This window comes from Amblyomma mixtum, chromosome 8 (assembly GCF_055824585.1).
Source record: "Amblyomma mixtum isolate Tamu chromosome 8, ASM5582458v1, whole genome shotgun sequence".
NCBI classification, from domain to species: Eukaryota; Metazoa; Arthropoda; class Arachnida; order Ixodida; family Ixodidae; genus Amblyomma; species Amblyomma mixtum.
Window position 1 is genome coordinate 41,249,571 of NC_143019.1, and position 24,030 is coordinate 41,273,600.

Consider the following 24,030-nt stretch of genomic DNA (forward strand, 5'->3'; position numbering starts at 1 on the left):
AAGAGGTAAGTGTAGCCAAAGCGAGGTTTAACTAGCATGAAGGGGTAAGTGTAGCCCAGGCGAGGTTTTATCTAGCATGAGGAGGTAAGTGTAGCCCAGGCGAGGTTTATCTAGCATAAAGAGGTAAGTATAGTCTAGACGGGTTATCTAGGCTATCGATATTATTAGTTCAGTTTGTGGCTGTTTTATATTCACGCGCTTCAGAGGGAGGCTTTCACAAGACTTTCATAATCGTGAGAGCGCTCACCCGATTCCACCCGGCGCCACATCAGTGTTCTGTCTTTTCCTCCCCGCCAACATTGTTACATGGTCTTTCATTGTCGCCGAGCGACGTGAAGTGAACGGTGCTAGGGCGACGATATCCCATTTGCCACTTCAGAGCACCGCTTCGCTGACAGAGAGTATAAAACCATATATTTACAGGAAATAAAAGAAGCTGGACATGTTTTTTGACGCATGCTTTAGAACCTCACTCCAATGACTTCTTATCACTATGCTTCAGACGCACTTCGGTACAGAACCTGCAAGATGCCAGGGGAAGCCTGGCCACGCTGGAGCAGAATAACATCAGGCACTTCGCCATACTGAACGCCTTCGTCAGAAATGCGAGGCAAGAGCTTCCAAATCTACTACAGCTTGTTTATGTGAGTATTGCTCTGGTGTGTGTGCAGCAGTCCCGAAGCGCTTTCAAAAACAGTGGATTGGCGCTGTTCGCCGGAGTCCGGCATGCTTTTTCCCAACGCGTTAAAAAACGCGCTATGCGTTTCACAAGCTCTCTTCCTTATTTTAACGATGCTGTATTTTAGCTGTATCTTACCGTTACTCACCTATGGGGCAGAAATGTGGAGTCTAACGAAAAGGGTTCAGCTTAAGTTAAGGACAGCGCAGCGAGCTATGGAAAGAAAAATGGTAAATGTAACTTTTAGAGATCGGAGGCGGCCGGAGTGGGTGAGGGGTCGAACGCGGGTTACTGGCATCGTAGTCGAAATCAAGAGGCAGAATTGGGCTTGGGCAGTTCATGTAATGTGAATGCAAGATAACCGCTGGTCCTTAAGGGTAGCGGAGTGGATTTCATTTCATTTATTTCATTTATTGAAGCCTTAAGGGCCCGTGGGCATTACATAAGGCGGGGGCAAGAACAGTGTGTAACATATAGTACCAGCTCAACAAAAACAAAAACAAAAAGCAATGAAACGAAACAGAGCAAAAAAAAAAACATTAAAGGAGACAGTAACACTTGATCAGATTATTTGATGAAGCCGAATACATCACGTAAGACACAGGTGATTCGCTAATAAAGTGCGGAAAATTGCTCGATCTGTGCAAGAAGCAATATTATCAGGCAGGGCATTCCATCGGGCTATTGCATCTGGAAAGAATGAATCATTCATAGCTGATGTGCGGCCTTTCATGGGAGCTATGGGATGAGTGTGGTTTAGGCGAGGGGATATTCTTGATGGCGGCTGCAGCAAAGGGTGCCTGTTAATAGGGCGGTAGAAAAAGGAATGAAGGAGGCATAGGCGTGATACGATGCGACGTGATTGGAGACTTGGGAGGGAAAGGGCTCGTTTTAATGCAGTGACACTACTATCACGCGAGTACTTTGACATGATAAACCGTGCAGCTCGATTTTGAACGGCTTCTAATTCATTTGTAAGGTATGCTTGTGAAGGGTTCCAGATGGATGAGGCGTATTCAAGCTTTGGGCGTACGTATGTCTGATAAGCTAGTTGTCTGATTTCAGGTGGTGCTGATGTTAGGTTCCGTCGCAGATAACCAAGAGTGCGTGAGGCCTGGGAGCATATTGAATTAATATGAGTGACCCATGACAAGGATGAAGAAAGGTGAACGCCAAGGTATTTGTAAGAGGAAGTTCGGGCAATGGGAGTTGAATTAATATGGTATGTGCAGTTAATAGAGGTTTTTTTACGAGAAAAGGACATGAGTTGGCATTTGTCTAGGTTAAGTGGCATGTGCCATTTTTCACACCATGATGCAATTGTGTCTATATCATTTTGTAGATTAATGGTGTCTTCAGGGGCATGGATGATGTTATAAACGACGCTGTCATCCGCAAAAAGTCGAAGTTTGGTTATTGTGTTAGATGGGAGATCATTTATGTAGATTAAGAATAACAACGGTGATAACCCTGCGCCCTGGGGGACACCTGATGTGACGTCAGTATGCGATGAGCTGCAACAGTTGGCGAATGTAAATTGCACGCGCCCTTTAAGAAAGTGCTCGAGCCAGATAAGTAATGTTTGCGGGATTCCAAGTAAAGCAAGTTTAGCTAGCAGATGATTATGCGGAACACGGTCGAATGCCTTAGAAAAGTCGAGAAAGATGGCATCAATTTGTAGGCGATTGTCCATGTACTGAAGGATGTCGTGAGTGAATTCGGCGAGCTGTGTTTCGCATGATAGTAGTTTTCGAAAGCCATGTTGGTGCGGGTAAAAGTAATTTAGTGATTCAAGATGAGCGATTAAATTTGATGCTATAACGTGCTCAAGGAGTTTGGACGGGATGCTGGTGAGCGAAATTGGTCGATAGTTGTTTGGTTTTGACCGATCTCCTGATTTGTAAATAGGAATTATTTTTGCTTTTTTCCAATCGTGAGGAACTTCGCCGGTACTTAGGGACTGTGAGAACAACAGGTATAGTATTTTACTTGATATTGCGGTAGTATTCTTTAACATTTTCGTGCTAAGTTGGTCACATCCAGCTGACGACGATAGTTTGAGGGAGTTAATTAAGTTGGCTATTCCATCGGCATTAATTTCTATTTCTGGCATTGAAGTCACTGGAAACTCATGCATGGAAGGAACAATAGCGTTAGTGGAAGAAAACACTGAGGAAAAATACTTGTTAAGAGCCGTCGCGCATTGTTCTACCTCGACCGGTTGGTCATCATCTCCTGAGAGTTCGAACTGCTTAGTATGGCTTTTGGGGGAAAGAATTCGCCAGAATTTACTTGGGTTTGACTGTAATATTGATAGCAGATCAGAAGAAAAAAATTTCTTTTTAGACGCCTTCAATTCTTTAACATAATTATTTGCACTAAGACGGTATCGCTCCCATGCCGTGCAGCTATTAACTAGTTTCGCGTGCCTGTAGTGCCGTTTTTTCTTGTTAAGGAGGCTTTTAAGACGGTTGTTGAACCATTGGTTGTTTAAATCAGTCTTTATAAGGACGGTGGGAATGTAAGAAGCTTGTAAATTAAGTATCATGTTTTTATATAATTCCCAATTCATGTTGACAGAGCGAGATGAGTATATAGTACTAAAGTGTTCATAAAACTGTTCAAGTTCCCGGTTAATTGCTTCAAAGTCCGCTCTCTTATAATCAGTGATAAGCTTTTGGGTAGGGGATCTCTTTTTGATAGGTAATGAGATGCATATATGAAGTAGGCTATGATCGCTGAAGCCCGGTAATATGTTTATGCTTTTAATGTCGTCTGGATTAGATGTCAGTAAAAGATCCAGTGTATTGTCGCCTCTTGTTGGGCATGTTATTACCTGATGTAAGTTGAAATCTAGAACTAAATCAAGGAACTGTTTTGCTTCGTTTGATTGTGATTTGTGAGGTTCTGATAGCAGAGGCCAGTTGATAGTCGGATAGTTAAAGTCACCAAAAAGAAAGATAGGCGCGTTGGGTAGCTTGCTCCGAATCGATGTCAGTGAAAGGCGAAGGGAATTGCAGAATGATGGGCTATTTCCAGGAGGACGGTAGCAGATACCGAAAACTGTTTTGATACCTGTACATTGTACGCAGACCCACGTCAGTTCTATGATATCGTCGTGGCTAATGAGGGAAGATGATACGGTGCTTTTCACGGCTAGAAGTACTCCTCCTCCTCTTTTGCCCTGTCTGTCGCGACGATATAGTGTTAAGTTAGCGTTGGAGGGAAAAATTTCGTGGTCGTATATGTCCTGGTGTAGCCACGTTTCAGTGAGTAGAATGATGTCTGTATTGCTGTCCTCGATAAAGCAGAGAAGTTCTTCACGTTTCGGCATTACACTTCGTATGTTAGTAAATGTGATGTTTAAATCCAGAAAAGAGCGCGGCCGAGTGCTGAAGGGAGCCCGGGTGGGTTGTGTGGCAGTACGTCAATTACCATTGTCATGGATGCTATCGGGTGGTGCGGCGTTGTGACGTGTGGGGCGAGGCATGGTGTGTTCTTTGACACTATCAGATGCGGGGTCATAAAAGTAGCACTTGCTTCCTACGTACAGTTTATCAAAGCTGAGCTTAAATGCACATTTCAGCGGCCGGATGAAAGCCAACAGTTTTGAGCGTGCAAACCGCGTGGGAGCTGCGAAGTCCTCTCTAATTGCAAAATCTGTGTCTTTGAGCTTACGTCCGCAACTCAGTATGGTTTCTTTTGTCTTGAAATGAGCGAATTTTACGATTACAGGGCGCTTTTTTGATGTTGAAAAGTTACCAAGACGGTGTGCACGCTCTATGCATGAAGGATCAAGTTTTAGGTCTAGATTGTTTTCACAGAGCGAAAGAACTTTTTCCTCGGAATCTTTCCATTGCTCATTGAAGGAATCGTTGATCCCAAAGAACAAAAGATTTGCCCTGCGCATTCGATTGCTGGTGTCAACGCTTGCTGCTTTCAAGGCGGCTATTTCACGTTCCAGCTTATGTGACACTCCTGCGTCGAATACATTGCCCGAGACACTGTTTATCTGCATCAAAATTATTTGTGCTATTTAAAAAGTCAGATATCCGCTTCTCTTGTGCATTTTGAATCAATTTAATTTGCTCAAGCTCAGCGTGTATCGCTGTAAGGCTGATCTCTAAGCGCTTGATGGCTTCCTGGATTTCAATGTCGTCGCTATTAGAGGGAGGTCCAGGGTTCTCTTCGACATCGCCGGACAGCAATAACATAAGCTGGCATAGGAAATCAAAGGCAAACGTGGTACAGCAAATATGGAGAAGACTGATAAAAAAGCGCTTCAAGTCGTAGGGGCACGACACCGCAACAAGGAATCTATCATCACTCCTTAATTCTTTACAAAATGTGAGGTAACGAACCTGGAAAGTTAGCAGGTTGATGAGCATCCTGTGACTGGCGGTGTCATGCCCCAAGCAGCTGGCGGGTTGCTGACGGTTAAGTAGCCAGCGATCAGGTCCCGTGATTGATGACGTCGGTGAATGCCATGGTTGCCGGGCAGAGAGCCGGAAATGCGCTGTGGGTGGCGGGTGACTGGTGGTGTTCACTTGAGGCGGGAAATATCTGGTTGAAGGGGCGTTCGCTTCTCGTGAGCGGAAGAATCCGGTAGGTGGTTTGTAGAAGGCCGAAGGGAGGGCACTTTCCGGGATCCAGAACGTCAGGACCTGGAAAGTTAGCAGGTTGATGAGCATCCTGTGACTGGCGGTGTCATGCCCCAAGCAGCTGGCGGGTTGCTGACGGTTAAGTAGCCAGCGATCAGGTCCCGTGATTGATGACGTCGGTGAATGCCATGGTTGCCGGGCAGAGAGCCGGAAATGCGCTGTGGGTGGCGGGTGACTGGTGGTGTTCACTTGAGGCAGGAAATATCTGGTTGAAGGGGCGTTCGCTTCTCGTGAGCGGAAGAATCCGGTAGGTGGTTTGTAGAAGGCCGAAGGGAGGGCACTTTCCGGGATCCAGAACGTCAGGACCTGGAAAGTTAGCAGGTTGATGAGCATCCTGTGACTGGCGGTGTCATGCCCCAAGCAGCTGGCGGGTTGCTGACGGTTAAGTAGCCAGCGATCAGGTCCCGTGATTGATGACGTCGGTGAATGCCATGGTTGCCGGGCAGAGAGCCGGAAATGCGCTGTGGGTGGCGGGTGACTGGTGGTGTTCACTTGAGGCGGGAAATATCTGGTTGAAGGGGCGTTCGCTTCTCGTGAGCGGAAGAATCCGGTAGGTGGTTTGTAGAAGGCCAAGAGAAGGCAAGCGTAGTAGGTGGCGGAAGAAAGTTTGGTGGGCGGATGAGCTTAAGATGTTTGCGGGGATGCGGTGGCTCCAGCTGACAAAGGACACGGCTAATTAGAGACATGGGACAGGCTTTTGCCCTGCAGTGGGCGTAGTCAGGCTGATGACGATGATCGCTACCTAACGTAGGCCTTGTTCACATATTGTGGCCAGCCGCCGCTTAGGAGGCGGCCATGGGGACCTTTTGCAGTTCTTCTTACGAAAACCTTGGTCTCTTCGAGGTGGTACACTTTCGTGTGCCATGCCTTGGAGTAAAGGGTCATCATACAATGGATCGTTAAAAATGGATGCTGGCAATCTGCAGTACATATGCATCTTCTGACACTTCACTTCCGCTACTAGTTTTGCTAGTGCGACTTGTACACAAGCGCAAATGTGTTTCTCGTATTGTGACAGCTCTTCGAACTTACCGTCGCGTACTGGAAGCGGAATGAAGGGGCGTATGCCCGAGGTTGTGTGGCTTGAAAAACTGCCATGAGGAAAACAGTGCGAATTAGTCATTATCTTACACGCCATGGTTTTCAGCGCTCAATTTCTTTACTGAACCCCAAAGGTCTCGTTTTATCAAGGCTGAATGTCTTTAATATCAAATGCAGTGTACTGAAAGCTACGAGGGGTTCTCCATCTCTCTCAATGAATACTTAGCTTTGGCTGCTGCTGAAGTGTCGACAGATTATGAGAGAGCCTGCAATTAGTTCCAGTGGAACGCTTTGTTGGTAATTCGTTAAATGTATACTAACGACTACCTGACACCCGCCGCGGTGGCTCAGTGGTAAGGCGCTCGTCTACCGAGCCGGAGTACCCGGGTTCGAACCCGACCGCGGCGGCCCCGTTTCGGCGCCCTTGTGCTGTGGGATTTCAGTGCACGTTAAAGATCCCCTGGTGGTCGAAATTATTCCGGAGACCTCCACTCCATTTTTCCCCGCGAAGGATTGTGTATCGGAGCTCAGAACCACCTAACTTTGCTACAGAAAGTCATGTAGTTCTCCCGAGTTGGCTCCACTAATGGTCGCCGGAGTGCTAAATATAGAATTAGCTGTCGTTTTTGAGAACGACGGCCGCGGCAACCATATGGGAACGCACGATGATGTTTTCTCTCTTGCAGGCAATGAAAACCCTTCAGGGTGGTGACCAAACTCGAAAGACAGTTTTGGCAGCCGGCCTCCACGATTACAGCGTCCAGAATGGACTCAACCATCTGAGGGCTCTCATCACTCTGCTAGCCGTGTAGGTGGAATGCATGTGGTATGCTGGTAACGCATTTTCAAAGGTTGTGCATTTCTGCAGCACTTTCACCCAAGTTCTCGGTTAGCGCATGGGGTTTTCTATGTATGCAAGGAGATACGTTGCGGACGACGTTGTATTTTTTTTCTTTTCTTTACCCCAGGCCACTCGCGGACATCGTAATTGCGATCTCCTCCTCGGGCAGGCTGCAGAGTGGGGCCGACTGCATCGCAGTGCCCCCCGTGTCATTCAAATCGCGGAACCCCAGGTTCCCAAGTGTGGTGAGCTTGTCAGCATTCTTTCTGCTCGTTTACAACACATTTCCGCTTAGCCAGCTTCCTAACTGTGTAGTTCAATGTCCCAAACTCTTTAACGTGCACTTACATCATGTACTATGCGATGTCAGTGCACGTTAAAGAACCCCAGGTGGTCGAAATTTCCGGAGCCCTCCACTACGGCGTCTCTCATAGCCTTAGTCGCTTTGGGACGTTAAACCCCATAAACCATAAACCTTCAGCGATCGCACATCTACAGAGACTTATAGCCGCATGCAGTAACATGCTCTAGCTCAAAACAAGGCCGAGGAAAACAAAATTGGCAACACCGGTGAGGCGCAGTGTAAGTTTCGCCCCATTCATTTCGCGTCCTCGTTGCTTTGTATCACATATTCCTAACATCCTGAACAGACTTCGCGCAAACCATGGTGCTTGCGTCAACCTTGGCAGGTGCTCAAACAAGCGCGTTCAGTGCTCCTTGACTTCACTGAATCTTTGGTATAGCGAAGCAATATAACGAAACAATACTAAGAAGTTATCACCAATGCCGTCAGAAGAAGGCGGCGACAGTTTTCGTGAAAGTCCTACTGGCGCGAAGCTCTAAAGAATAATTGTGGCGAAGCTTCACTATAGCCGAATCCCCGAGTTCCATTGGCGTTGAAAACTTGCATATTTACCTGGCATTGAATGTGCCGCAACTGCCATAAAAACTAACTTCCTTCTCAGTTCGTAGCACGTGTTGCCGCTGTTAGTGAATTTTACTTCTTTGTGTAGAAGTCATCGCTTCCATGGGAAAGTCAATGCTTGACAGAATACTCGTACGTTTCCCTCTTTGTTCTACTCTTTTGTAGCTTTGAATTGATTAATGTTCGAATATATTTTGTCGATTGTTTGACGCGTAGTGTACTATGATTCCTTATCTGCGTCCAGGCGCAGAGCGCATCCTTTAAAAAACGCGACTACGTTAAAAGTGCCTCAGAAGGACTAACGACAAGACTTCTAGAAAGAAAAACGACTTTCAGATGTTTAGTCCCCAGCTCTACAAGTTGCCCGGCATATCCGGTTAGAAACAGGCAGCTTTAGAATCTGCTAGCATGGTAGTACCACATAACTTCCAAGTAAACTTATGAGCAAAGCATAGACAGAGCAGGGTTGTAATATGGCTAAATAGGGTTAAGAGTTCAATACGAGAGTGGAAACTAGAAGATGATAGCAACAGTGGAAAGAGGCGCCTTTTTTTTTTTGCTTTAAGTACCCGCTCACCCACCCACGTGTGGCTCGCTATCCCGCAGCGAAGGCAACATCTGCGGAGCTCTCACTGCAAAAAAAAAAAAAAAGCGCATACGCGAGGAACAGTCGGTGAACCGGAGGAGTGCTGGGAAGTTTGTACCGCTTCTTAATGGCATCAGCAGCCTGGAATAACAAGACCAAAGGAGACCGCACAGCACCGCTTACTAGCAAAAGAAAGGGGCTTTTATTTTAATGCGCAGGAAGCACTTCGTGAACAGCGTTTTGAAGTGAATGGCCGTATATAACCTAGCTGCTAAGATCCGTGCATAAAAGCGCTGTCGACGCGCTGTAGTTTCCTTACCGTATTTTACATCTTATTCATCTTTAGCCATCTTCTGTCTTATGAAAGCGGAGCTTACAGTGGAAGTTACCAGTTTTTCATTACAATGATGTAATCTCCAATACAGTGCAACTTAACTGGTACCAAGTGCGTGTTTAAGCTTGCGGCCAGCTAAAGGCTTCGCATGTTTATTCATTTTCTGCGCTAGAGCGAGTACAAAGGCGAAAGCCTTTAATGCCTCATCGTTGTCGACAGAAGGCTGTCGACAGAGGGTTGTCAGCAGAAGGTTGTCAGCAGAGGTGTCACGCTTTTCGGTTGGTGGAAATGGTTATGAAGTCAGAGTGCGCGGATTCGAAGTAATGAGGTCATCCACGGTTGCCTGACGCCCCCTTTTGGACAACATGACAACTAATAAAATAGTACTCGTCCGCTCCGACAGGTGGCGTAAGGCGTCCGTGGGTGACCACATTACATACGTCATTACTGCGAACAGAGCCATGGATACGTCCTAACTCATCGAAGCAGCGAGAGAGTCATGCTAAAAAAGCGGTCAAAGTGGGCAGTGAGAGTCTGTAGTTCTAATGTGTAGTCAAAGTGTGTAGTCAAATAAAGCACTAGTACAGCACAGTCTCGCAGTCAATGCCAAACAGTGCGTCAGGAAAGACTTTCGCCTTGTAGCTCTTTAGAGACCCAAAATGCCCCCTGAATTTTGCTATTCTTTCCAGTTTTTCACCGTGATAGAAAGCACGTTGAAATAACGTTGCGCAAAAATCAGCTCTGCAGCAATGCGTTGTTTGAAAACATGCTGAGCGAAATGATTCAATGCAGAGGGACCTGACGGTGGTGGCGAGGACGGGAATCAAGTACAATAACTCGCTCACAATAGCCGGCCTCTCCTACCAGCTGGGAGCGATCGTCTACCAGCTCAACAATGACGCACCCGACGTAGCGTCCATACCGTACGCCCAATGTGTGCACAGCAACATCACGAGCATGGACGTGGTAAGCTGCACAAAAGACAAGTGGTTCAACTCTGCTGAACAGAATTTTCACGTAGCGAAAGCAGAGTGCACAGCCACGGTTTGTATGCCCCATACCCTGACGTCACAACTGTAAATGAGTCACGTGACGCCACGCGGTTACCACGTGGCTTCTTACCGCCCTCTGCCGGCAACTTGAAAGGTGAAAGGTCAAAGACAAGATCAAAAGTCAACCTGAAGATCAAAGGTCAGCGGTCAAGTATAAGAGGTGCAGCACCAAGGTTGGCCGCACACTGTAAGGCAGAAGTGCAGCCATTACTTATCTCAAGGTCTTTTCAAGGTCATTCGGAGGCTCACGGCAAAGAGTGCGCAGTTTGTCTAAGTTAAAGGTCAACGGTGATCCTGGCATGGTTAGGTATATGTGCATAGCCACACTAGCCGTGACATATCAAGGTCGTTTCAAGGTCATTCGGAGGCTCACGGTGTAGCTATAGGAGCTGTTACAGCAATGTAACTTTCGCTACAAAAAGTTCAGTCCTGTATTGCTGCGACAGACTGGCCGGATTATGAAAGTGGTCCGGTTCTTGATGCGAAGCAACGGAGTAGCGGTTTTCTTCTCTTATATGCGCAACCTATCTTGAAATCCCTTGGAGAACTGCCTCAGCGACAACCGAGGATTAATAGAAAATGCACTCAATGAACTTGCCTAATCATTATCCAAGCATCGAGGGCGGTTACCGCCGCGGTGGCTCAGTGGTTACGGCGCTCGGCTGCTTACCCGGAAGACGTTGGTTCGACCCCGGCCGCGGTGGTCTAATTTCGATGGAGGCGAAATTCTAGAGGCCCGTATAATGTGCGAGGTCAGTGCACGTTATAGGACCCCAGGTGGTCAAAATTTCCGGAGTCCTTCATTACGGCGTCCCTCATACCCTGAGTCGCTTTGGGACGTTAAACCCCCATAAACCATAAACCAAAACATTTTGCAGGCTCCTGCAAACTTTCAAGATTGTTGAACAGTAGCGTCCTTACCTTACTGATGCCACCGAATGGTGAATGCCAACCTGCAAATTTGAACAGAATGAAGTTAACAGTTCAATAGCGGCTCGAGTAAACAAGGGAAGAAATAAGGATATACAGATGGCGGTTGGATTCTGAGCTCATTGTCTCTGCTCCGAACAGGGCCGGAGTGATCCCATTTTTATGAAGGCTATATGCACACGCACCTTTGGTCAAAAATTTGCATGGTTTTCAACGAACCTTAGGTGGTGGAAATTAATCCGAATGCCCCCTGTACGGGGCGCCACATGACACAATCCGACGCATCAGTCTACAAGTAGCATGAGAAGACAGGAGTGAATTGTACTCTGTCTGGCGTCAAGGAGAGGAAATTGGCATGCTGATAATACGTTACGCGAAAAGCCAGTAATGGGCTGTTTCATGGAACAAGTGTGGAATGCTGTCAGGAATTTCAGCTATGCCGAGAGTTTCGTGGTGTGAAGTGCGGAGATAGAAATGTAGAAACTCGGGCGAGTCGGTAACTGTGATCCATGGTATGTGAGGTTGCGCAAAACGGAACAAGGGACAGAGAAAGACGCACACAACACAGGCACTAACTTCGAACCGACAGAAACCTAGGCGACGAAGACGAACGCGAACCCTGTGGGCAAACAGGCACATGCACCGGGAAAAATAATGAAAAGCTGGTGAACGAGGAACAACGGACAAACGACTCAGCGATTTCTTGAAAACAACTTGAAAACGTTTACTGGCAGCAATCTGGCTTTGCACTGTAAGGAGTGTGATTGTGTGCTATTTTTGGATAAGTGCTCGATCGTGGCCAGACACCGGGATCAGTTAACACGTGAAATTATTGAAGCAGCGCGTATCGCTGCCTTGAATGATAAATGTGTCAGCAAGCCGTCTATCTCCTGTCCAAAAAAGAGCTGGCCTTCTTAAATAATCTCTAAGTCGTTTGTGCGTTGTTCCTCGTTCACCTGTTTTTCATTATTTTTATTTATTTGTTTATTTGTTTGCCCGCACGGTTCGCGTTCGTCTTGGCCGCCTACGTTTCTGTCAGTCGGAAGTTAGCGCCTGCGTTGTGTGCGTCTCTGTTCCTTGTCCCGTTTGGCGCTACCTCGCGGAGATTAGAACGACTGTTACGAAAAAGTAGCAGCTCTTGCCACAAGATGGCGCTAGTTGGTGTTCATTCGTAGAGGATGCTGATCTGCACTGGGCAAAAAGTGTGAACGTCGATTATGTTGGTTGTGACAGCCGTTGTTCTGGGCGGGAATTCCTTCTGGGCTACTAGACAGATTTGGACGCCACCAAGCTGCAGCTGTCTTCGTGTTCTAAGCGCGCAGAAATAAACCTGACTATAGCGTTTTTGTTGAAGGAGAAACTATAGGTCGTCGTGTAGTCAACACCGTTCTGTGACACAAGGAAGATGTAGCGCTGCTGTCGGCGGGTGTAGGTGACAGCGCAATAGTACTGCCATTAAGAATGCACGTGAACAAAATTTTTCAAAGTAGTATTTTTAATTTTGCATTGTACCTTTGAGTTTGTTGAGAACGGAATATTCAGGTATGGAATGTCCTTTCTAAGAGAAGGTATTTTTTAAGCCCTGCCATATGTGTGATCCCAAGGTGCTAGACTGAACCCGGTAAAAAGTGTGTGTGTGCGAGGGGGGGGGGGGGGGGTGCACCAGGCATGAGCGCAGCCTATACAAATATTTGTGACGGAACAGCGCAAAACACCGGGACAAGAGACAAGCGCTGACTTACAACTGGTTTTTATTTCGAAGAAACACTGCGTCTTATACCTTCTTGTCCCCCTAAAAAACACATGCGTCACAACCATATCGTTCAAGCGTTAAAAAAACATAAGACAAATAATCACAGAGATTCACAATCACATTTTAAGATGTCAAATTCTTTCTTTGTCAAAGCAACAGACGGCGTGCTGACACAATCGTCGCGCAGACTCGCTATCGAAGCTGCTTCGATTATTTCCCGGTCTAACTTGTGATTAGCCAAAGCTTTACATTTGTAAAGTTTTGTAAAGCTTTGGCTAATCACAAAGACCAGTTAGTCCGGGAAATAATCGAGGCAGCTTCGATAGCGAGTCTGCGCGACGATTGTGTCAGCACGCCGTCTGTTGTTTTCACAAAGAAAGAATTTGACATGTTAAAATGTGATTATAAATCTCTGCGATTATTTGTCTTATGTTTTTTTGACGCTTGAACGATATGGTTGTGACGCATGTGTTTTTAGGGGGTGAAGAAGGTATAAGAAGCAGTGTTTCTTCGAAATCAAAACCAGTTGTAAGTCGGCGCTTGTCTCTTGTCCCGGTGTTTTACGCTGTTCCGTCCCAAATGAATAACCAACATGCCCAAGCTGCTGTCCTAGCTATAAAAATAGATGCAAACAAAAATTTCATTTGTTTTCTCACTTCTCCGAACGTAGAGGCGTAGTCATGCGTTTGCGGCCATTTTGTTCCAGATTTGCCGGAATGGACAACCTCGGCCCGTGGAATCAGTAGAAACTGTCGACGTTTTTGTTGGGAAAGTTAAGAGCACCCACGCCGTCGGCGGCTATCTGTCGCCGAATGACAGGAAGAACGTATTTTTATCGGAAAATGGCCTAGGATTCAGCGGTCTGGTGAGTGTAGTGAAAAACCGGTTCCCTATTATTACTTCGAAATCAGTTACTGCGAGCCTCCCTCAACCATAAACGAAGACATATTTGTAGCATTGAATGGCGCTTTGCCTATTTATGATATAAATTTGACATTTATCTTAAATTAACTTTTTAAACTTATTAAAAATTCATTTTATTAAAATTGAGATTTCAATTTTATATATTCACCTTATTATCATATGGATACTACTATCTTTATATTTTGGCAAAGTTAGAAATGGATTTGCGCTTATGATAAAATTTATACCTGTGTTGAAATTTTAAACTTGATACGTCTTTCTATTAAACTGAATTTGTAATATTGCAGAAATTTCAAAATATGTAAGTCTACAAATATAAATTGTTGAATTATTTTAGCATGAAAAAAATTTACAGTTCACCACGTTCGTTTCTGCCTTACGCACTGTGATTGCCGCTTGAGCAGTACAAGTCATTTCTCGGTGTTAGCCCACTAGTCCTCAGGTAGACTGCTTCTCGGCTATGTCTGCTCCATAAAGTATTCCAGAACTTTCCCAGTCTGCGTGAGTCACGTACCGCCAGTCCACACTTCATCTCGTTTTTTCAACTCCATGAGCATCCTGCGTTTACTTTGACCATATAATGACTTTAACAAATCTTTTTTTACCAGCCGCGATACAAGGAAAGAATCAGCTTCCCGAACATGTTGCCATCAAACGGGATTTCATTAGATTTAAAAAGCGCCTAAAAATTGGAGGGAACACTTGAGCTCCGCCTTAAGGGTATAACGCGATAGTGTATAGGTTTAATTCATGTATATACAGAATGCCATTCTCTACTTTAGATTCATTGATCCCTGCGGGTCCTCATACCACTCCTGGCACAGTGGTGCAACGGTTAAGCGATGCGCCACTGCCCTGCTATTGCAGGTGCTCCCAGCGGTAGGCATTGGGCGGCTTAGGCTGACCTTCCCGACCGACCAATCATTAATTAACCAACCACCTTCCACGATGGGCAGTTTGCTCACAGTACGGTGGCCAGGTTGTGATGGCGCCGCAGGGTCACGTGACCTAGACGGCCCTCCTGCCTCCTGGGTTGCTCTCTGGAGACCACCTGGCAGATATATGCCCGTGATGATGATGATCACTGCTCCCGACCATTCGAAGGTTATAGGAATTCCCGTGTTCCTCCTTCCGAGATGATGTCTTCCATTCATACTAGAGATTCGAAGAGTGCAAGTTTGAAGTAAACCTCGAGGCGGCGTATTTTCGATCCCATGTTGTGTTTGCAGTGATTCCTGCGATTGCTAAAATTTACTTCACAGCACCTGCTGTCAGGTGCTCCATGATTGGCTCAATAAGTATTGTACAACCCAGGCACATCGGAAAATGCCGGTTTTACAAAGGACCAATGTGAGACTATCCATTTACAATATTGGGCCGTTTATCTGTGCTGCTTGGGAACGCTCATTGCAGAGAGTCCCGGATTAACCTCGTGTTCCGTTGCATGCTTTGCTCACGCAGCTCGTTGATTTGGCCTCCGATGGAATCCAGTTCCGAAGCCGCACCGCGTGGCTCTTGTTCGACGTCCACCTGCACAGCTCCAGCTGCACCCCCGACCTACTGAAGAGCTTGTGCGAGGCGTACAAGCACGCCGGGCCCAACATTTTCGCCTGCTGAGCAGCCCACGGTACTGCCCCGCGCAAGTCCCTTTGCTCGCCCGCGGGGCAAAACACCGCGGCGCAGTTGGGCTCTATTGCTACGACTGTATAATTGATAAAAAAAAAGAAAGCCCGGAGCGACTTATTTCTGCGTACACACGCTTCGGCCCGAACTTTTCTTCCCCGGAATCATTCTACGTCCTCCCTTACTGATTCAGGCTCCCTCTATCCATTAAAAACATATTCAGAAATATTACAACATTTGCGCCTTGAAAGGCACACTCTCCCGAGGCCCGCTAAGGGTCTCAGTAAATCAGAGGAATGTAACCTTCGCAGGCTACAAACTATGTCTTTCAATAATCCAGCTACGCTTCACGCCATTGAGCCCGAGTCCTTTTCGGCACAGTGAAAATTTTGTGGCCAGAAGGCAAACTTGTACCATATGGTATGGGCTTGTCAGAAAAATGACAGCATTGACATCACAAATCAGCCAACGCGGGAGGGCTGGGAGGCGGCCCTGTCCAGCTCGGACCTCAAGGAACAACGAGCCCTCGTCACCAGAGCACGGGCAGTGGCTTTTGCCAACGGCGTCCCGGACTAGGGACCCGATCAGCCTTCCCTTCAACTAAGGCATTGCGGCTTTAATAAACGTTTTCATCATCATCTGCGTGCTTGAGTACCTCTCTGCCCACAGGCGTTTTCAGAACGGTTAAAAGTACATAACTTTCTCCGAGTAAGATTGGCGACGTCATAAAAAACTGATATCACGGCAATGAACTGCATTGGAGCAATGCGAACACTAAACGTCCACACAGTATACCGGCGTCCGTGGCTGTTTTGACAACTATGTACTATATCGACGTTCACGGTTTATTTTGACGTCTAATGCTTTTTTCGTGTTAGCTGAATAAACCTCATCAATCACATTTTTACCACGACAACATTTTATCACACATTATATGTCACAATCACAATTTCACACATTTATCGTCAGATAAAGACGTAATCGTGCGGACAAAACTGCGAACACGCTTTGCTGACGCGACAGGCCATGTAATACTCCCGCATTAATAAACTTTACGGTGGGACTAACAACATGAAAAGTGAAATTTGTTTTTTGAGAAAAAAATGACGCAGTATCGGTCTCGCATATCTCGATGGACACCTGGACCATGCTGTAAGAGAAGGGCTAAAGGAGGGAGTGAGAGAAGAAAGGAAGAAAGAGGTAGTTGAAGTCTCCGGAATAATTTCGACCACCTGGGCATCTTTAACTTGAACTGACATCGGACAACACACAGGCGCATTTTTGCGTTTCGTCTCCAACGAAACGCGGCCGCCGCGGTTGGGTTCGAACCCGGGTACTCCGACTCGGTAGCGGACGGCCAACGCGGCATGCCTTGTTTGGTTTTCAAATAGACACCACTGCCACTTTGCGTCGTGCTCATTATTTAATACTAAACTAGCATTGCAACCTGTATGGTATATATATGATTTGATTATTTTTTTTATTTATTATACCCTAAGGGCCATTACGGCAGTACAAAGGGGAGTGGTTACAAAAAATGAAATCAATTTAACAAACAGGAGTTAATTAAAACAGGCAGGCTACAAACATGAATCCTACACATACATTGTTAGCTAAGGCGTTCAGGGAAGAGAAAAAAAGAATAAAAATAACAGACAAGGGAAAAAACAATAAGAGTATAAAATACATCCTAGTTATAACATTAAACAATGTTAGCTATGACATTCTTGAGTAAATGATGATCTGTGATGGTGGCCGTCGAAGAAGGAAGGTGATTCCACTCATTCGATGTGCGTGGTACGAATGACTGGAAAAAAGTTTTTGATCTGTAGAAAGGGATGCCAACCTTGTGAATGTGATCTAGTCTCGGCGATACGTACTGAGGTGGTGAGATACGTTCGGCATGAAACTGCGGGTGATAGAATAATTTGTGAAAAAGCCACAGGCGAAAAATTTTGCGACGTGATGATAAGGATGCTAAGTTAAGGCTAGATTTATTTATTATTTATTTATTTATTTATTTATTTCATAATACTGCAGGCCACTGCTTGGCCCAAGCAGGAGTGAACATACAATGTCACATAACCAAAAGAATAAAGTTATTCAATATTAGCAGCACACCCCAAGGGTCAGTTATCTCCCCCTTACTTTTCAACATAGCTATGATAGGCCTATAATCTTTATGTTTTCAGTGCGCGCCCTCTGTCCCTGTGACATAGTGGTCGATGGACACTTGACAGACTCATTTTATTGCCGCTCTTTTTCCTTTTTTCCCCTTTGTTCCCCTCCCCAAGTGTAGGGTAGCCAACTGGGCATCGCCTGGTTAACCTCCCTGCCTTTCCGTCCTTTTCTCTCTCTCTCTCTCTCTCTATGATAGGCCTAGCTTGAAAACTAGAGAACATCGAAGGCATCAGGCATGCAATGTATGCTGACGATATAACAGTCTGGACAAACACGGGTTGTCTCGTAGAGAAGGAAGAAAGGCTACAGCAAGCGGCCTCTTGTGTAGAGCAATACCTCGCAGAAAGAGGACTCGCATGCTCGACCGAGAAATCGGAACTGCTGAGAGTCTGGAGAGGCAAGCAAAACCGGACCGTCCCAACCAACGAGGACCTAAAACTCAACGTCTACCTTGACGGGACACCCATACCCGAAAAGACAACAATAAGAATTTTAAGCATGTGGGTTCAATCCAACCAGCGCAGTACTCACACTTTTACCCTGCTCAAAGCAACAACACTACAAGTCTCACGCATGATCACCCGCATCACCAACAGGCGACATGGCATGCGTGAAGAGGACACACTCAAACTAGTCAGAAGCCTTGTAGTTAGTAGAATCACGTACAGCCTACCCTACCAGTGCCTCAACAAAAACGAAATACAACAAGCGGATGCCCTGCTACGCAAAGCGTATAAGACAGCGCTCCGACTTCCGCGCAACACGTCAACCGAAAAACTCATGGCCCTGGGATTACATAACACCTTTGAGGAGCTACGAGAGGCGCAGCTTGAGTCGCAAAAACTCAGGCTGTTGCAGACAACGACTGGAAGAGCGCTCCTGCAGAGGCTCGGATACCGCGAGCAGATGCGAGAAATGACGAGGACGGCAACGATCCCCGACGAGCTTCGCAAGACCCTCAAGGTAGCGCCAATACCAAAAAACATGGATCCCAACCTCCATCGAGGCAGAAGAGAAGCGAGGGCCGACTTCATCGAAAGAACATACGCTCCTCAAGCCACGACCGTGTATGCAGACGCGTCTTGGAGAGGAGGAGACACCAAAATCGCTGTGGCGGCGGTGGTCGATTCGTCTTTACGCGAAATGACCAGCGCGTCTCTCCGAGGCTGCACAGCTGCAGAGTCCGAGGAAGTAGCCGTTGCTCTAGCGGTGGCGGAGGGCTATAGAACCGGGCGGTCGCTAACAATACTCACCGACTCTCAAACAGCCTGCCGAAATTACATGAATGGCAGGATAGGTCGTCACGCGCTCCGTATACTCCTCGCAGCGAGCGACAGAATTAAAAACCAGGAAGAACAAAGCGACAAGATCCCACACAAAATTGTGTGGGTACCGGGGCACACGGGGGTGGCAGGGAACCAAGAGGCCGACAGGATAGCTCGAGGATGCATTACTTTCCGAGCATCCGATGAGCCCGCGGAACTCGCGCCAGCACCCAGGGATTACTCGGCCATACTACAAAACTACAGAGGCAGAAGATTGCGGTATCCCCCACCGCACAAATCTCTCAGCAGAGAGGAAGCTGTCACTTGGAGACAATTACAAACAGGCTCTTTCCCAAACCTACATATACTAAACAAAATGCACCCTACCATATACGCGGACAAATGTCCCTGGTGCGACGGAAAACCTACTCTCTATCACATCACATGGGCCTGCCAAAAGATAGACGTGGTCCCCAAAATACAAAACCCGAGTGCGGAGCAGTGGGAGACTCTGCTGTCCAGCGACCGCTGTGAAGACCAAGAAGGTCTGGTACAGCGAGCTCAACGGGCGGCAGTGGCCAGCGGAGCCCTGGACTGAGGGCAACCGACCACTGATTAGAGGCGGACGACTTCGACAGAGAAGACTCCTGGGGGTAAAATCAAGGAGAAAACGTCTCTGAAGATGCTCCCAAACCGCAGGAAAAAGGACTAGAGTAAAATAAAGTTTTTCCTTCCTTTTTCCTTCCGACGATTACGTTACTTCCTAATGCGAAATTTGAGCGCAGCAAATAAGCTGTTTCACCTTTTCGATAGATTGAGGCAAAGAAATCGAGCAACACATGTATGCGCTATCACAGAATTTTTTTTTTATTTTTCACACGTATTCCTTTAACAAAGACTCCACTAACAGTTCTTGACAGTCATGAAGGAAGCTTTGTGGTCGGAGAAATAGACTGATATATGTTCGACTTGGTACACCAATGCTTGATTCTCAAAGACGAGATCTATACAAGTGCCTCGCGAGGTTGTCACAGCCGTGGGACGCGTTACGAGCGAGAGGAACGGGATGTTATCCCGCATAAGTGTTATGAAATTGCTGTTTGTCTTTATGTCAACATTAAAGTCCCCCACTACTAACATCGGTGTGGATCGATGGACGGTTAATGCGAGTTGCAGGAAGTGCACGACGTCTTTCGTGAGTGCGGTAGGGGCGAAGTAGGCAGCTACTACCTGCAAGCCGTTGGGCAACTTTGCGGCGCACAGTTCGCCAACTTCATGTGACGTGCCAAACATTTCGACTGGTATTGCAGAGAGACCTGTGCGCAAGTAGATAGCGACTCCCGCCGCTCTGTTGTGGTCTCTGCGAGCACCACAGCAGTATAGGAAATCTATGATTTCGAGAGGCTCTTCGGGATCCATCCAGGTTTCAGCAAAGCAAAGTACAGAGGAGTGGCACAGAATGTGATCGTGGTGTACGTCCTTGGCATGTGCGGCAAGGGAGCGTACGTTAAGAATGTGGTTGTGAATGATGAATCAAGTGCTGCCAGCGAATGACGCGTCCATTGGCTGTCTGCGTGTGTTACTGATGTGTGGTTAACATGTTAACCATCCCACGATCCCTTCACCGAGAGCTTCTCATCAGGCCGCTCCCGAGGAATATGCACCCGTCCCACCATGAGCAGCGCCGCAGAGCCCGTGCGAAGGCACTCCATCGAGCGTACGGCCCCCAGCCGGACGCCGTATGGGTGGACGCTGCCTGCACGGGTGATGAAGCGACAGCAGCTGCGGTGGACTCCTCTTCATCCACCCTCTTCACACTACCTCTCCCTCCAGATACGTCCCCAGAGGCTGCAGAGGAAGCCGCCATTGCACTTGCTATAACCCGCACGGAAGCCCGGTATATTTTAACTGACTCTAAAACTGCGATTCTAAATTTTGCTCGAGGCCGAGTTCATGTCCCTGCTTTTGGCATACTGGACTCGCCCGATGCACCCCCGCCCCGCCAAGTGGAGCTGATATGGGTGCCTGCGCACTCCGGGAATCCCGGAAACGAGGCCGCCAACCTTTTAGCCCGAGGTTCTTTAAACCGGGCTCAGGTGGCCTCGGATCGGGGATTCACGAAGGATCGCATGCACTCATTCAGTGAGCTGACCCAGGCATACAGAGCCTCTCGCCAGCTCTACCCCCCGCCCCACCCCTCCCTAGATAACAGACACGCAACACTCTGGCGCAGATTACAAACACATACTCTCCCCTCGCCCCTTACCCTAACCCACTATCATCCCTCCTTCCCCACTCCTGCTTGCGCCCTATGCCCGGAACCCTTCGCTTCTTCCCTCCACATCCTTTCCCTCTGCCCGGCGGACCCTCCCCCGCGGGACCTAGAGAACCTCAAGACCTGGGAGGACTGGGAGACCCTGTTGCATTCGGAGGACCCGGCCGTGCAGACCATCTCCAGCGGCCGTGCTGCCAGTGTTATGGACCTCAGGAACATAAACACTTGAGTGCAGTGGGGTCGTGCGGGGACCCTGGGGCGTGCCCCGAATTCCTTTGTAAATAAAGTTTTCTCTCTCTCTCTCTCTTAACATGTTAAGCTTCGCCTGTAAGAGTGGAACGCGACAGCGTCTTGCAACGCTGCCAGGGGGTCCACAGAACGCCATCGCCAATTCGGCTGTACGCCTTGCTGGACGGTAAATTTATTTTTTGAGGAAAGGAAATGTATCTCTCTCGCATATCTGGGTGGACACCTGCACCTCGCCGTAAGGGAAAGGGGGAAGATGGAAGTGAACGAAGACGCCGTATTAGCGAGACGCGCCTTTGTTCATTCCAAACCATTCAGCTGGCATTACGGAGTGGCTAGCGTGCTCGTATCGCACTCCGGAGACCCTGGTTCGATTCCCCAACTCGACCAATTTCGTTCTCGGTTTTATTGATTTATGCGGTCTAACTAGAAAGGTTAATTAGGCTATTTCATATTTATATTCTTGTATTTCTATCCATCGTGTTCTGTCATTAACCTGTCAATTGTTGGAACTGTCTAGGATGTTCGACACAACGTATATGAAACGAGCAACGTCTTACTGAGTGGGGAAGTGCGTGATGGTGGAGGGAACGCGGCTTCGTACTTATCTGTTTTTTTTTCAGCAGCGTCTCCTTCCGCGGACGCTGTTGTCGCTGCGGCGCGTGTCTTTCTTTTCTTTTCTTCTGACCTCTTCATTCTCCTCTATATTAATTAGGCTAATTGATTAATTAAGCAATTAACTAAACTCAGTCCAACTTAGTTGCAGCATCACTATACGATCCCTTTGATTGGTTGCATGGTTACTAGCCAAAGTACAATTGGTCCCATTTGAAATTCGCGCACTGTGACGTCACGAGCATTTCGACCAATTGAAAAGCGTGACATTGGGGGCGGAGATGGTTACGAGGCCGACGACGTCGCGAAACCCAAGAACGGACGCCAAAGAGCTGCGCTCTAAAAGAATACCCCCGAATACGCCGCGTCAATTTGGGATCATGGCACTGATGCTTACTGTTCTGGTATAGTTAGAAAGAATGAAGCGAGTAGAATTATTCTGAACAATTTCCAAAGCCTGTGTTAGGTTTGTTTGGCCTGGATCCCAAATTGACGCGGCGTATTCGAGGTTGGGGCGTATCAGAGTTTTGTACCATATATAGTATATGGTATCATTTTACTTGATGCATTCTACACTTCAGTGTGAGCGACCGTTTTCTGCATCCGGTAGTGCAAGGCAGCAAATGCGTCTGGTGCGAGTCCCGTCCCAGCATCGAAGCGCTCGCCTCGAGGCACTCGCGGTAATACAGGACGTACTACGTCCGCCGCTACGGAAGAGAGTGGCGCTGGTGAACACTCTCAGGGTTCCGGTGCACGCAAACAAATACCCCCGAAAGCGGAACATTGGACAGCTGTCGAGGTAGCGCAGTTTGCGGAGCACCCGACGCGAAATTCAGAGGTCCTGGGTTCGAATCCCATCGACGGCAGGTGCTTGTTTTCTCTTCTGCTTTTATTAATATTGAAAAACTGCAAATAAAAAGAGGCATCCCCTTTTCCTGGTTTTGGAGGCTGTTGACTACCACCAGTAAACATTGAGCTCTATCACGTACATGATGTTCACCTAGCTGTGAAATCTACCTGAGCAGACCACACCGACGTATCTGTTTTGAAAAGAAAAATCTGTAAATGTTCAAAAAATCACCCACTACAGTGGATACTCACACATGCCTCATGTGAGACTTAAAAGAAACGCAGAATCCGTTACCTGCCTTCATGGCGCGCTTTAATGACACTGGTACCATTATCGGGCCATACGCGGACAAGTAGCGTGTGAAATGATACTAGAGTGTCCGTTCCTGTTCGCTTGCTTGCAATGAAGTTCAGGCATTGGTCTATTGTTGAAGTGGTTACGGGCTTAGTCTGGCCCCCCGTGCGCAGAATGCTGGTGAACGGGTTTCTATATGCAGTTTCCAACGCGGCGAGGTCAGTGTTAAGCACTTTAGCATATGTCGGTAACTGCATGTCTTTTCTGTTTGCTTTGAAAACTATGATGAACTTTTCCGTCCCTCTCGCTTCTTATATTATTCATGCACTTCATTTTTGTGAATATACCGCGCCTTAAAGTACTGTATTGCATTGATATTGGAATCGTTCTTGAGCTGAGGTTAGTTCACCAAGAACGAACAAGAGCCGAAGGAGCGCTCAAGCAATGGTAGTACTTTAGCGTCCATTGGCCTCCTTCAGCCCCGCATGCTTGTTAAAAATGCGCTTGAGTAGCTGGTCATACATGCGGACGACGGCCACGAGATCACGGTTAGGCCTGGCATTAACAGCTTGCGCTGTAGAGACCTCGTGGTCACGGCTTGAAAGGTAAGGCGAGGGTGACATTTTGTAGAAATTGGCCACAATTTGCTCAAGAAACGAGAATGAAGATGATTCGCCTGGATGGCATATACAATTCGTAGAAATGATCAGAACTATCACCTAGGTGTAAGCAAACGGGAATTATGTTTGGGTCGTTTTAGAAGCCTATTCATTTATTTGTATGCGCAGAAATAAGGCTTTTTCTAGAAATAACAGTTTGTGCCATTATTTGTTAAGTGTTAATCACGCGGCGCCATAAAAATTTAGATAAAAACTTTCAGCGCAGTTACAAAAAATGTTTGATAGGGAAGGTATCTCGCTAATACTGCCATACGCGTGGCTTATTTTGATTGTGG

At 47.2% G+C, this 24,030-nt stretch overlaps 1 protein-coding gene across 1 annotated transcript in view; it reads left to right on the top strand.

Moving 5' to 3' along the window:
• Positions 1 to 15,343, top strand: part of LOC149332238 (uncharacterized) — a 28,541-nt gene extending 13,198 nt beyond the window's left edge. The window contains exons 3-8 of the mRNA XM_089555716.1: positions 503 to 644; positions 7,068 to 7,189; positions 7,350 to 7,467; positions 9,860 to 10,033; positions 13,509 to 13,667; positions 15,188 to 15,343. Of these exons, the coding sequence (XP_089411842.1) occupies positions 503 to 644; positions 7,068 to 7,189; positions 7,350 to 7,467; positions 9,860 to 10,033; positions 13,509 to 13,667; positions 15,188 to 15,343 (871 nt within the window). The remainder of the gene's footprint in view (positions 1 to 502; positions 645 to 7,067; positions 7,190 to 7,349; positions 7,468 to 9,859; positions 10,034 to 13,508; positions 13,668 to 15,187) is intronic.
• The last annotated feature ends 8,687 nt before the right edge of the window (positions 15,344 to 24,030 follow it).